General features: G+C 47.9%; 1 protein-coding gene across 1 annotated transcript in view; it reads right to left on the reverse strand.

Annotated features, from left to right (window-relative positions):
- Nucleotides 1-14,559, reverse strand: part of MICALL2 (MICAL like 2) — a 70,667-nt gene that overhangs the window by 38,050 nt on the left and 18,058 nt on the right. Inside the window, exons 3-4 of the mRNA XM_075318102.1 lie at nucleotides 5,111-5,159; nucleotides 3,085-3,226 (exon numbers count right to left, since the gene is read on the reverse strand). Of these exons, the coding sequence (XP_075174217.1) occupies nucleotides 3,085-3,226; nucleotides 5,111-5,159 (191 nt within the window). The remainder of the gene's footprint in view (nucleotides 1-3,084; nucleotides 3,227-5,110; nucleotides 5,160-14,559) is intronic.

Consider the following 14,559-nt stretch of genomic DNA (forward strand, 5'->3'; position numbering starts at 1 on the left):
CCTTCATTTGGGACCCCCATTTTATAGGCAGAGCAGATATCACTTACAATGTGAGTCTTTTCGACACATTCGTGCATTACACAGTCACAAAATGTATTTGAAAAAGGTCCTGTGTAATACTTCAATCCACCTGTGGTGGCGCTGCTTGAAAAATAACCCGTTTCCTGGCAGATTACAGCTGACAAAAGGGACTTAAGACCCTCATACATATTAGATTAAAGTTGGCCAATCTCGCTGTTAACTGCTGGATGGGCCGACAACCCACAACCTTCACCACCCCTCCGTTTCCTCCCTCACAACACTCTCCACTACACCTTCCTTTCCCATAACCCTCTCTTCTTCCTCTCCCTTACCCGCCTCCCTCACAACCCTCTCCACCACCCCCTCCCTTCCATCCCTCCCCTACAATCCCCTACACAACTCCTTCCCCCAAAACCCTCTCCACCACTCCCCCTCCCCTACAACCCTCTCCTCCACCACCCTCCCTTCCATCCCTCCCCTACAATCCCCTACACAACTCCTTCCCCCAAAACCCTCTCCTCCACCACCCTCCCTTCCACCACTCCGCCTCCCCTACAACCCTCTCCACCACCAACCTTGCTTCCACCCCTACCCCTCAACCCTCTCCACCACCCCCTTCTCCCTTCCGCCTCTCCCCTACAACCCTCACACCACCCCTCCTCAACAACCCTCCCCACCACACCCCTCTTTCCCACCCCTCCACCACTCCCCCCACAATCCTCTCCACCACCCACTCTCCCTTCCTCCCTCCCCCACAACCCTCTCCACCACTCCCTCTCCCCCGCAACCCTCTCCACCACTCCCCCTCCCCCACAACCCTCTCCACCACTCCCCCTCCCCCACAACCCTCTCCACCACTCCCCCTCCACCAACCCTTCTCCCACAACCCTCTCCACCACTCCTGCTCTCCCCCCTCCACCACACCTCTCCCTTTCTCCCTCCCCCACAACCCGCCCCACCACCCCCTCTCCCTTCTTACCTCCCTCACAATCCTTTACACCACTCCCCCTCCCCCACCCCTTCTCCGCACCCCCCACAACCCTCACTACAACTCCCCCTCCTTTCCCCCACAACCCTCTTCACCATTCACCCTTTCTTCCCCACAACCATCCTCCCTTAACCACAACCCTCCCAACCTCCCCCAGAACCCTCTCCAAAAAAAATAAGATTAGTATAATTCACTTCTAGAAATGTTGGGTAAAAGCCGGCATGTTCACAATTATATCTTTATAGGGTGTTTCGAGCATTTATTGGCCACTGTTATCAGTGTTTGAATGGACATATAATAATGACTGAAGAGCTATGTGTAGATCTGAAGCCTCCGTCACTCCTCTAGCTCTATTCTCCGCCTAGCTCCTCCTCCTCCTGCTTGACTGACAGCCTCTGTGCTGTGTGACTTCAGGTACAGGAACCAAAAGTCAAGCAGAAGGGGAATAGAGCTGGAGTGACGGAGGCTTCAGATGTACACGTAGCTCTTCAGCCTCATTTGCTATCAATTGGAACACAGATTTCTAAGTAATAAAGGAACGGCCTGGCCATGTAGAGGTATTGCTGGATTTGTCTTTGAAAGAGTTAAATGCTCATATAAAAAGTTTAGGAGATGAAATCCTGCTGAAAGATTCCCATTAAGTCAAACTTTTTCTTTTTAATATTAGGGGAAAATTACATTTTAAATGTTTTCTTTCTATTTCAATGTTTTTGATGTTTCCATATCGTGTAACTACTTGAAGTATTTAACGCTCCATGTATAAAAGCAAGAAGCCGGGGCAGAGGTCATATTGAGAGAGCACATTCCTTATTGCTTGCGAGTTGGAAGACGTTTCACCCTCATATGAGGAGCACAATTGAAAACATTTTGAACAATCCTCCCGGGAGACTGATCCTTTTCATTCCCTTTCCACTACAGAGGGCTTTCCCACAGAGGAGGGGGAGCGGCGCGACCTCCTCCTCCGAAAACAGCCTCGAACGCAACACAAAACCACCGCTCTACGCCTCATGCCCCACTACGAGAAGACAGCACAATGGAGTCTTATATTTGTAAACAACTATTGCATATCAATAAAAAAAACAGTAAATTAAATAATGCAGAAATCACAAAGGGTCGGCTTTTCGGCTTAGTTCTAATTTTCAAGCACCAAAGCACTTTTGTTGTATTGGTTGCCCCTTATTTTATGTCCTGGGGGACGCGACTTGGGAAAGTCGAAGGCAACTTTTTGTAGAGTATTTGTACCAAAACACAATAGGGAAATCGGATGGAAAGACCAGAGCTGCGGCAGCTAATCCGGCCAAAGGCAAACGGATGTCGCCATCTTAGGTGGTGAAGGGCAGTGGCTACCGCTCTGAAGATCATGGGGGTCCCGAAGGTTAGAGCCCACCAGTAAAACTGCAATCTATCCTAAAGATAGACAATTCATGAAAGAATAGATGTAGACAGGTAATAAATGTATGCCTAGCGCCAAAGGGGCCGCGAGACCGATCCAGCGCCAAAGGGGCCGCGGGACCGATCCAGCGCCAAAGGGGCCGCGAGACCGATCCAGCGCCAAAGGGGCCGCGAGACCGATCCAGCGCCAAAGGGGCCGCGAGACCGATCCAGCGCCAAAGGGGCCGCGAGACCGATCCAGCGCCAAAGGGGCCGCGAGACCGATCCAGCGCCAAAGGGGCCGCGAGACCGATCCAGCGCCAAAGGGGCCGCGAGACCGATCCAGCGTCAAAGGGGCCGCGAGACCGATCCAGCGTCAAAGGGGCCGCGAGACCGATCCAGCGTCAAAGGGGCCACGAGACCGATCCAGCGTCAAAGGGGCCGCGAGACCGATCCAGCGTCAAAGCCTGAAAACCATGAATGTGACGATATAGACATGCATCACTGCCAAAGGAAATCTAGGAAAAAATTGAGATATTTCGCATACAAAAAGGGCCCTCTTCATAGGTGCCCAGTAGCCACATCAAGGCATACCTCATATACTGTGTCCACCTTGGGCACGAGAGCCAAAAAGTGCCGAATACCTCTGCACCCCCAAAAGCTTCATCACCGACACATGGAAGGATAAAAAAGCGGTTACTTACTGGGCGAGCGTCCATTGAAGTAGTTATAGTACTGGGATACATAAGTCAGGATGCTCAGTCGGTCGGGGACCTTTAGTACGACCATATCTTCTGCATCCAGGAGCGCAGGAATACCAAGCTGTTCCTCAGCCACACGGAAAGCCTGCAATATGGGGATAAGAAGGGACCCATGGGAGACATTACAACAATAAGCATTACTAGGCCTCAATACAGAGGCAGCCGGAGTGTGGACCTCCAACAGCCGCTGTGTAAAGACATCATCCAAGATTGCCGCCATCACCAGCGCAGTACCATCTTATCTAATAGAGGACTCTGCATAAGACAGTCATTACGACGCCTTCTCTGTACATATCATTAAATATGGCCGGCAGAGTCTCAAAAGGGAAGGTATCTGTGTACTAGTAACAATCACAACCTCATTAAATATGAAATTACTCATTATAGAGGATTTCCACCCAAAACTGGTCATAAGAGAAGCAGCAGAAACTCTGTCTTACTCATAGAGATATAAGTATTTTTACGGTTTACATTGTAAGGGGAGGCCCAAAATTTGAAAAACACCACCAGAAAGAGCGCCACAGCAGTCCATGGTCATGAATCGTATTGCAGCTGTACAACACAGCCGGGAACCCCGGGCGCACCACGCAGCCGGGAACCCCGGGCGCACCACGCAGCCGGGAACCCCGGGCGCACCACGCAGCCGGGAACCCCGGGCGCACCACGCAGCCGGGAACCCCGGGCGCACCACGCAGCCGGGAACCCCGGGCGCACCACGCAGCCGGGAACCCCGGGCGCACCACGCAGCCGGGAACCCCGGGCGCACCACGCAGCCGGGAACCCCGGGCGCACCACGCAGCCGGGAACCCAGCCGCACCACTCAACCGGGAACCCAGCCGCACCACACAGCCGGGACCCAGAAGTACATGGCGACTAGTCATTAAGGTGTTAAAGTGAATGGGGCTAAGTTGCAATATGACGACAACCTGTGGACTGAAGTGGCGCTGTTTTTGGAAAAAAGAAGCCATGTTTTTCTAATCTTAGGCAATGTAAAATGAAATTAGTAATTTTAAAGTGAAAAACTAGAACAGGTTTGGAAAACAACCAAATCCTCCTATTAGATTAGAACCTTCCAATTTTTATATTTTATTTATTTTTTTTTTGTCGGGCATTTTAATAGTCTCATCTGGCTTAGAATATGTGAAAATGGGTTTCCTATTAAGAATAAGGTGTTAATAGAGAGGGGCAATCACATCCTTATTAGTGATGAGCGGGCACCACCATGCTTGGTAAGTTGCAGTTGAACGGGCACGACTCGAGTACCCCAATATAATGGAAATTAATGGGAACACAAGCATTTTTCAGGAAGATCTTCAAGAACAACGACCAAGTACCCCAATGACTTCCAATACACTTAGGTATATTTCATTTTCAAAATTCCAAATTCCTGGCTATAATTTGTCTGCAGCGAGGACAGATTTTCCCAATAATGAAATAGGAGGTGACAGTTGGTGCTTTTAAAATTCTATGGAGAAGGGAGGAGCTAGAGGCCAACAGACATTATGCTGCAAGTTCTCCATAGAACATTATGAGCACCAACTGTCACCTCCTCAGTAATTGGAAAGTCTGTAGTCACTGAAGACAGATTTCACCCAGGAATTGGTATGTTTTACACTGAAAGATCAGTCCAGGAGAAGAAAGAAGCAAATTTCTTTAATAAGATACATTGCAAAGTTTCTTATTTTAATGTGTACTATGGATTTAAAAGAAAAAAAATAACAAAACAATAGTTACTCAACATCTATCCATACATACCAACATATTTGTGGGCGCAATATACTAACAGTTAAGCTTGGAATATCACATGAAACATCCCCATTGTCAGGACCTGGCATAACATGTAATATTGCACAACTGTGAGACACAAATCCCACAAACATTACTATAGGGAGATTTAGAGGGTTCTGTGTTACTAATAGCTGCCAATGCGCCAATATAAATAACCAAGCAAAAAATAATATAAACTTACCAAGTTATTGTTCTCATAGATGTTCTCCTTGCTAAGAGAGTTGAAATTTCTATGGAAAAAAAAAATAAAATTGGATAAAAAATTTACTTCACCCACTTACAAACAACTTTACATAGGATTTCTCACTATCTTACAGGCAAATTTTACAACCCCCCCCCTTGAGTTTTGAGAGAGGTGCTCAAAGATCTATAGAACATGGTCGATGTTTCCAAATATCTGATGTCAGGGGAATTATAAGAAATTTATTAAGAAAGTATGACTGTTCAAACCAAGCTCAGTCCCTCGGTGGACACTTGGCATGGACAAACTATTTTGTCAATCCGTAATCAGCAGGCATTCCTCAAATCGTCATTCAAAAATGGCCTCCAGACAGTCTCACAGAAAACAATGGCTCTTGTTTCGTGACTTACTGGATTAAGGAACAGTTGGTCGGGCATAATTAAGAATAGTTCAATTCTTAATTATGCCCGACCTACTGTTCCTTAGTCCAGTAAGTCACGAAACAAGAGCTATTGTTTTCTGCGAGACTGTCTGGAGCCCATTTTTGAATCACGATTTGAGGAATGCCTGCTGATAAAGGATTGCGGTGTACTAGTCTGCATCATTTGGAGGACAATTATACAGTCTAATTGACCTAGTGAACAATGAGGAAACAGCCATGATCATCTCCCCCAATCCTATGGGGCACAATGTCCTGAGGGATATAAAAAAAAGAAAAAGAGGCCTACTAGTTTGATTCTACAGGACTTCAGCCTAGGGACCATGGTTCCAGCTGGAGAATTACAGAACTGTTCTACTGCCCATCACTGAGTCAATAAATTAATTAGGAGAACCCAAGTGGTCACTTAGCCACATACCTCACTGTGCTCGATCATTTTTCTAAGTTTGCCACAACCTCCTCTCAGTGGGTGCCAATCAAAAGCAGGGAGCTGCTGGCCAAGGTGGTTGGCCCTGGATGCCCCGAAGTTGAGGAGGTTTTAATCCCTGACAAGCCAGTGGAAGGGTAAGATTGTCCCTTGCATGGTGTGGTGTCCTTGCTGGGAATGTAGTTGGTGACCCAATAAAGTCATCAGATTGTGGTACCCTCACTCTATTTTGACTAAATAGTGTTCTGCCCACAGGAAAAGAGTGTGGTTGTTCAGTGGGATGAGCCCTGGCCTGAGGGGTCTTTCTAAAGACAGCCAGGCCAGCGGACGAAAGCACCCCCTGACCCTCGTGTCCCAACACTGTTTTTGATCTCTTCCCTAATCTTCCTTGATTGTCAGGTTTGGCTTCACAGGAGCTCAGACTAGTGGACATAGAAGGAAAACAAGTAGGTGGGAAGATGCACCATGCCAAGGGTGCTCCGACCAACTGTGCTTGGTTTGAACAGTCATCTTGTGCTTATAGGCTCACTCTAAAATATGGATCCGACAGGTTGGATGTAAATAGTGTCCACTTCTCAGATGAACCAAGCCGAACCTGCATGGTAGACCACATCCAATAGGTTTGCTCGGGACCCCACTTTATTTGACAAAGCCCCTCTAAAGAGCAGCTCTATTTGCAGAGTATGTATGTGTTATATGGTCTCTTATTGACTTCAAAGCTCAATTTTCCTTGTATAAAATTGCAGATCAGGACAAGTTAGCGGATGACCCCACAGATCTGACCACCATTAGCGAAAATGGGAGAAGCAAAAAAGGTTGTAATGTGAACAAGGCCGATCACACAACCCTCAAGGTCATAGAAGTTTGTTAGTTAAAACCACAGTTGCATCAAACAATCCTGAACACATCGGCACATGAAAAAAAATAATTATATATACACAAAGCAAAAGTGAAGGCAGACTTCTGCAGAATTTCAGTGTCACATTCTTGCCTGGTCAGATTTGCCCGATCATGTTTGTTTATGTAACATGTAAAAACAAAACTTTCCGGAGATAAGAACGGGCCAGTGAAATAATACTGCCATTAGCAGCGTGAAGGATGATCTACACTATGCATCAACATCAGGTGATACAGGTCACAGGAACAACTTCATGGACAGAAGACCCTCAAATCAAAATGATCCCCTTATAATTGTGGAAGGTTTTCCTAACCATGACAGAAGGGTAAGCAATATCAACGTGGATGGGACAATCCGATTTAAACTTCTTGTTACCAGAGCTTCATGGCAGCTGCATCGTCTGCTTCTCTAGGGTTTATCATGAGATGATTATTAAAGGGAAAGAGAAAAAAAGAAAGCGAGAGAGAGAGAGAAAGAGAAAGAAAGCGACAGAGAAAGAGAAAAAGCGAGAGAAAGAAAGAAAGCGACAGAGAAAGCGAGAGAGAAAGAGAAAAAAAGAAAGAAAGCGACAGAGAAAGCGAGAGAGAAAGAAAAAAAAGAAAGCGACAGAGAAAGCGAGAGAGAAAGAGAGAAAGAAAGCGAGCGAGAAAGAAAGCGAGAGAGAAAGAGAAAGAAAGGGAGCAAGAAAGAGAGAAAGAAAGCGAGAGAGAAAGAGAAAGAAAGCGAGAGAGAAAGAGAGAAAGAAAGCGAGAGAAAGAGAGAAAGAAAGCGAGAGAAAGAGAGAAAGAAAGCGAGAGAGAGAGAGAAAGAAAGCGAGAGAGAAAGAGAGAAAGAAAGCGAGAGAGAGAGAAAGAAAGCGAGAGAGAAAGAGAGAAAGCGAGAGAGAAAGAGAGAAAGAAAGCGAGAGAGAAAGAGAGAAAGAAAGCGAGAGAGAAAGAGAGAAAGAAAGCGAGAGAGAAAGAGAGAAAGAAAGCGAGAGAGAAAGAGAGAAAGAAAGCGAGAGAGAAAGAGAAAGAAAGCGAGAGAGAAAGAGAAAGAAAGCGAGAGAGAAAGAAAAAGCGAGAGAGAAAGAAAAAGCGAGAGAAAGAAAAAGCGAGAGAAAGAAAAAGCGAGAGAAAGAAAAGGAAAGCAAGAGAGAGAAAAAGAAAGAAAGCGAGCAAAAAAGAAAGCGAGAGAGAATGAAAGAAAAAACAAGCGAGAAAGAAAGCGAGCGCGCAAAAAAGCGCGCAAAAAAGAAAGCGCGCAAAAAAAGAAAGCGAGCGTGCAAAATGGAAAGCAAGCGAGCAAAATAGAAAGCAAGCAAGCAAAATAGAAAGCGAGCGAGCAAAATAGAAAGCGAGCGAGCAAAATAGAAAGCGAGCGAGCAAAATAGAAAGCGAGCAAAATAGAAAGCGAGCAAAATAGAAAGCGAGCAAAATAGAAAGCGAGCAAAATAGAAAGCGAGCAAAATAGAAAGCGAGCAAAATAGAAAGCGAGCAAAATAGAAAGCGAGCAAAATAGAAAGCGAGCAAAATAGAAAGCGAGCAAAATAGAAAGCGAGCGAGCAAAATAGAAAGCGAGCGAGCAAAATAGAAAGCGAGCGAGCAAAATAGAAAGCGAGCGAGCAAAATAGAAAGCAAGCGAGCAAAATAGAAAGCGAGCGAGCAAAATAGAAAGCGAGCGAGCAAAATAGAAAGCGAGCGAGCAAAATAGAAAGCGAGCGAGCAAAATAGAAAGCGAGCGAGCAAAATAGAAAGCGAGCGAGCAAAATAGAAAGCGAGCGAGCAAAATAGAAAGCGAGCGAGCAAAATAGAAAGCGACAGAAAAAAAAACGAGAGAGAAAAAAAGAAAGCGAGAAACAAAGACGTTGAGCTTACCATACACTGATAGCTTAAAGCTATTTCTCAGAGATCCTCTATATACATGCACCTTCTTCTTAGCGGAGCATGCATGCGCTCTTAATAGTGAGAACCTCTGCCAGACTCTTCTCACAGCTGCTAATGAGGTGTGCCGCCTCTGTGTCAGCAGCTGGGCTGCTCGAATCCTTATCCGCGGTGGCTCGAGGGGCGTCCGGCCCCGGGGGTCGTGCGACCACTCAAATGAAGGGGGGTATTTACAGGGAATTGTGTTTAGAGTTCGTGACGCCACCCGTGGTGTATGGTAAGGTGCAGTACCACCGCTGCGGTTGGGAGTACCCGGGGGCGATGGAGTGGGGCAGCCAGGTGTTGGGACCCTCCACGGGTAGGGGGAATGCCCCGGGACTCAGTGATGGTGTTTGGGGAGTGCCGTTGGGTGCGAAGGGGTCACTTTCGTACTCACTCAGTCCATAAAGCTGACACCGACAACTGGGTAAACCAAAGTTCTGGACACCGCTGCCAGTGAGTGGAGCTAGTTTGGGTCCCGTCCCCGATGGTGTTGCCTGGCGATTTGTGACCTTCCTCCTGGCACTAAGTTCACTTGCTTGTTGGTCCCGGTAGTATAGAACTAGTCGGGTCCCGCTCCCCAGTCTGGCTAACTGTGGGAGCTTGCTCTCTGGGTTCACACTTGGGATTTTCTGGACCGTTTTAGTGGAAACTGCTATCCCCCTCGTTGCGCTAGTACCCAGATTCTGGAGCGGGTGGAGACCGGATCTTGAAGGCTCTGTTCTCGTCGAGTAAATTGTCAGGTTGCCTGAAGCTACTCCCTGACCTAGGGTCTACGTACCCAGTCGTGCCCTGGCCCCAGCCCGGTGATGGTACAAGGCCGCCGGCTGTCCTTCTCGACAGTCCCGTGCCCCTTGTCACGATCTCCTGCGACCGGGGTTCCAGCTCCTACTAGGCCCAGACCACCATCTGCTACCTAGTTGCTTCCAAGGAGCCCGGCTCCTGACCTCCTCTCAGCTTCACTTCCAAACTACTTCTTCCTGCTCCAGACACTCCTGACCTCCGCTAAACCAACCCCCCAAATGGGCGACCCTATTCCACTCAGGCCATCCACTGGTGTGTCTGGTGGGTGTGGTGCAGAGTGTACCTAGGATTTTACTAGCTGTTGTCGTCAACACCTTGTAGTTGGGAACCCATAACCAAGGAGGAGGCGGATATTGCACAGAAGAGCAGATTGCACAATACCCTGTAACAACCTGATAGTCCAGCGCATCACACTAATATCTCTTGAGATGAAAGGATTGTATATGTTGAAACGTAACAAGCCTGACCTTTCTTTTCATTTTGCTGGTGGGCGACAGTCAGTACATCAACATGAACATTAGATGCTCAGGAGGTTGGGTCAAAATGTATTAAATATTTAAAACCCCCTTAAATACCATTGATTGATATTATTAAAACCCATGTAAGAACAATCTACAGCTGAGTGGCACAAAAGCTGATGCCAGAACAATTACAACCAGCTCCCCCCCACCACCCCCTATGACAAGCTGCCCCCACCACCACCCTCTGACCAGCTCCCCCCCAGCACCACCATCTACGACGAGCTCCCCCCACCACCCCCTACGACCAGCTCCCCCCACCACCCCTTATAACCAGCTCCCCCCAGCACCACCATCTACGACCAGCTCCCGCCAGCACCACCATCTACGACCAGCTCCACCATCTACGACCAGCTCCACCATCTACGACCAGCACCACCATCTACGCCCAGCTCCCTCCAGCACCACCATCTACAACCAGCTCCCTCCAGCACCACCATCTACAACCAGCTCCCTCCAGCACCACCATCTACAACCAGCTCCCTCCAGCACCACCATCTACAACCAGCTCCCTCCAGCACCACCATCTACAACCAGCTCCCTCCAGCACCACCATCTACAACCAGCTCCCTCCAGCACCACCATCTACAACCAGCTCCCCCCAGCACCACCATCTACAACCAGCTCCCCCCAGCACCACCATCTACAACCAGCTCCCCCCAGCACCACCATCTACAACCAGCTCCCCCCAGCACCACCATCTACAACCAGCTCCCCCCAGCACCACCATCTACAACCAGCTCCCCCCAGCACCACCATCTACAACCAGCTCCCCCAGCACCACCATCTACAACCAGCTCCCCCAGCACCACCATCTACAACCAGCTCCCCCCAGCACCACCATCTACAACCAGCTCCCCCCAGCACCACCATCTACAACCAGCTCCCCAAGCACCACCATCTACAACCAGCTCCCCCCAGCACCACCATCTACAACCAGCTCCCCCAAGCACCACCATCTACAACCAGCTCCCCCAAGCACCACCATCTACAACCAGCTCCCCCAAGCACCACCATCTACAACCAGCTCCCCCAAGCACCACCATCTACAACCAGCTCCCCCAAGCACCACCATCTACAACCAGCTCCCCCAAGCACCACCATCTACAACCAGCTCCCCCAAGCACCACCATCTACAACCAGCTCCCCCAAGCACCACCATCTACAACCAGCTCCCCCAAGCACCACCATCTACAACCAGCTCCCCCAGCACCACCATCTACAACCAGCTCCCCCCAGCACCACCATCTACAACCAGCTCCCTCAGCACCACCATCTACAACCAGCTCCCCCAGCACCACCATCTACAACCAGCTCCCCCAGCACCACCATCTACAACCAGCTCCCCCAGCACCACCATCTACAACCAACAACACAATCTACGACCAGCTCCTCATAGCGCCACCATCTACGACCAGCTCCTCATAGCGCCACCACCTACGACCAGCTCCTCCACCATATAGCAAACTAGATTTCTGGTCTCCTTCCTACACTTTAGACCCACTGCAATTCCCAGGATTATTTTCCTGGTCAATTAAATCAGTAATATAAAGATATACAACTACAACAATGGTGATGACAAGATGAATGATTAACCACAGAAGTCACCGCCAGGTCACATCAGATGTCCCCATCCCTGTAAAGCAGGCAACCTGCTGTGGACTCGGTCATATCCTGAAGTAATCTATGTGGCGCAACCCTTTATCATCCATACAGATGCTTCCTGTGAAACATTGTACAGTGACAGTACCACATGCCGGAGTGACAGGACCCAGCTGTGAGATGAGGGGACCACAGCACATAGATAAGATCTCATGGCTAATGAAACAGGACGCGCAAACAATGCCCAGCAGACAAACAATAGGATGATAGTACAGGAGCACAATAAAAAGAACACTAAAAAAAACAGGAAACTTCACAGACAAAAAAATACATAAAAAAGTACCACAGTACCGGTAATTGTACTCATTTTCTCATTTGAAATGGTATGTATACGCTATGTATGTTCCCAATCACAAATGTCATACCTCTCCACACAATGTAGTCATAGAGCGTATCACTAAAAACATCTTATGCACATTGGAAGTGGAGGTTAGAACTCTGCAGTTGCACGTTTCGCAGCTGATGGCTTCCTCAGGGGGAATCTAAAAGCAAGTGACAAACATTCCCAGGCTCAAAAACCTCTTCTATAAACTCCAGATGCCAATCTTACCATAGAGGAAAGAAACCAGTCATGGTCCCCTTGTGATTAAGATGCCCACGCTGCATTGATTGATGTCCTGACTTGCACAGATAGCACTGACTCTACACTGGGGTATGACTTCAAACATGGCAGAAAGACTGTTACAAGTCATTACTGGGGACGCCCATCAATGAGCCAGAACAGGTAGCCACTTAGTAAGAATACCTTTCATTTTGGAGGAATCTAAAATTGCTGCCATTTAATACGAGATTTTGTACTGACTAACTGGCCACAGGGGAAAAAAAACAAAAAAAAACTTTTTGCTAGTTGCGGGACTGGAACTGATCAACTGATTTCCTTTAGCAGCTGTAATTTGAAGGCGGCTATCCCCGACGAGACAAACCCTTTCATTTACTTTAACTGGATGGAAGGAAGGCCAGAGGGATGGAAGGAAGGCCAGAGGGATGGAAGGAAGGATAGAGGGATGGAAGGAAGGATAGAGGGATGGAAGGAAGGAAGGCCAGAGGGATGGAAGGAAGGAAGGCCAGAGGGATGGAAGGAAGGAAGGCCAGAGGGATGGAAGGAAGGAAGGCCAGAGGGATGGAAGGAAGGAAGGCCAGAGGGATGGAAGGAAGGAAGGCCAGAGGGATGGAAGGAAGGAAGGCCAGAGGGATGGAAGGAAGGAAGGCCAGAGGGATGGAAGGAAGGAAGGCCAGAGGGATGGAAGGAAGGAAGGCCAGAGGGATGGAAGGAAGGAAGGCCAGAGGGATGGAAGGAAGGAAGGCCAGAGGGATGGAAGGAAGGCCAGAGGGATGGAAGGAAGGCCAGAGGGATGGAAGGAAGGCCAGAGGGATGGAAGGAAGGATAGAGGGATGGAAGGAAGGATAGAGGGATGGAAGGAAGGATAGAGGGATGGAAGGAAGGATAGAGGGATGGAAGGAAGGATAGAGGGATGGAAGGAAGGATAGAGGGATGGAAGGAAGGATAGAGGGATGGAAGGAAGGAAGGCCAGAGGGATGGAAGGAAGGAAGGCCAGAGGGATGGAAGGAAGGAAGGCCAGAGGGATGGAAGGAAGGAAGGCCAGAGGGATGGAAGGAAGGCCAGAGGGATGGAAGGAAGGCCAGAGGGATGGAAGGAAGGCCAGAGGGATGGAAGGAAGGATAGAGGGATGGAAGGAAGGATAGAGGGATGGAAGGAAGGATAGAGGGATGGAAGGAAGGATAGAGGGATGGAAGGAAGGATAGAGGGATGGAAGGAAGGATAGAGGGATGGAAGGAAGGATAGAGGGATGGAAGGAAGGATAGAGGGATGGAAGGAAGGATAGAGGGATGGAAGGATAGAGGGATAGAAGGAAGGATAGGATAGCTAGATAGAAGGAAAGGAAGCAAAGGAAGGAAAGATAGATGATGGATGGAAGAAGGAAGGATAGATGGATGGAAGAAGGAAGAATAGATGGATGGAAGAAGGAAGAATAGATGGATGGAAGAAGGAAGGATAAATGATGGATGGAAGAAGGAAGGATAAATGATGGATGGAAAAAGGAAGGATAAATGATGGATGGAAGAAGGAAGGATAAATGATGGATGGAAGAAGGAAGGATAAATGATGGATGGAAGAAGGAAGGATAAATGATGGATGGAAGGAAGAAGGAAGGATAAATGATAGATGGATGGAAGAAGGAAGGATAAATGATAGATGGATGGAAGAAGGAAGGATAAATGATAGATGGAAGAGAAAAGGAAGGAAGGAAGGAAGGAAGTATAGATGGATGGAAGGATAGATGGATGGAAGAAGGAAGGATAAATGATAGATGGATGGAAGAAGGAAGGATAAATGATAGATGGATGGAAGAAGGAAGGATAAATGATGGATGGAAGAAGGAAGGATAAATGATGGATGGAAGAAGGAAGGATAAATGATGGATGGAAGAAGGAAGGATAAATGATGGATGGAAGAAGGAAGGATAAATGATGGATGGAAGAAGGAAGGATAAATGATGGATGGAAGAAGGAAGGATAAATGATGGATGGAAGAAGGAAGGATAAATGATGGATGGAAGAAGGAAGGATAAATGATGTATGGAAGAAGGAAGGATAAATGATGGATGGAAGAAGGAAGGATAAATGATGGATGGAAGAAGGAAGGATAAATGATGGATGGAAGAAGGAAGGATAGATGATGTATGGAAGAAGGAAGGATAAATGATGGATGGAAGAAGGAAGGATAAATGATGGATGGAAGAAGGAAGGATAAATGATGGATGGAAGAAGGAAGGATAGA

The sequence above is a fragment of the Anomaloglossus baeobatrachus genome, chromosome 7 (genome assembly GCF_048569485.1).
Source record: "Anomaloglossus baeobatrachus isolate aAnoBae1 chromosome 7, aAnoBae1.hap1, whole genome shotgun sequence".
Classification (NCBI taxonomy): domain Eukaryota; kingdom Metazoa; phylum Chordata; class Amphibia; order Anura; family Aromobatidae; genus Anomaloglossus; species Anomaloglossus baeobatrachus.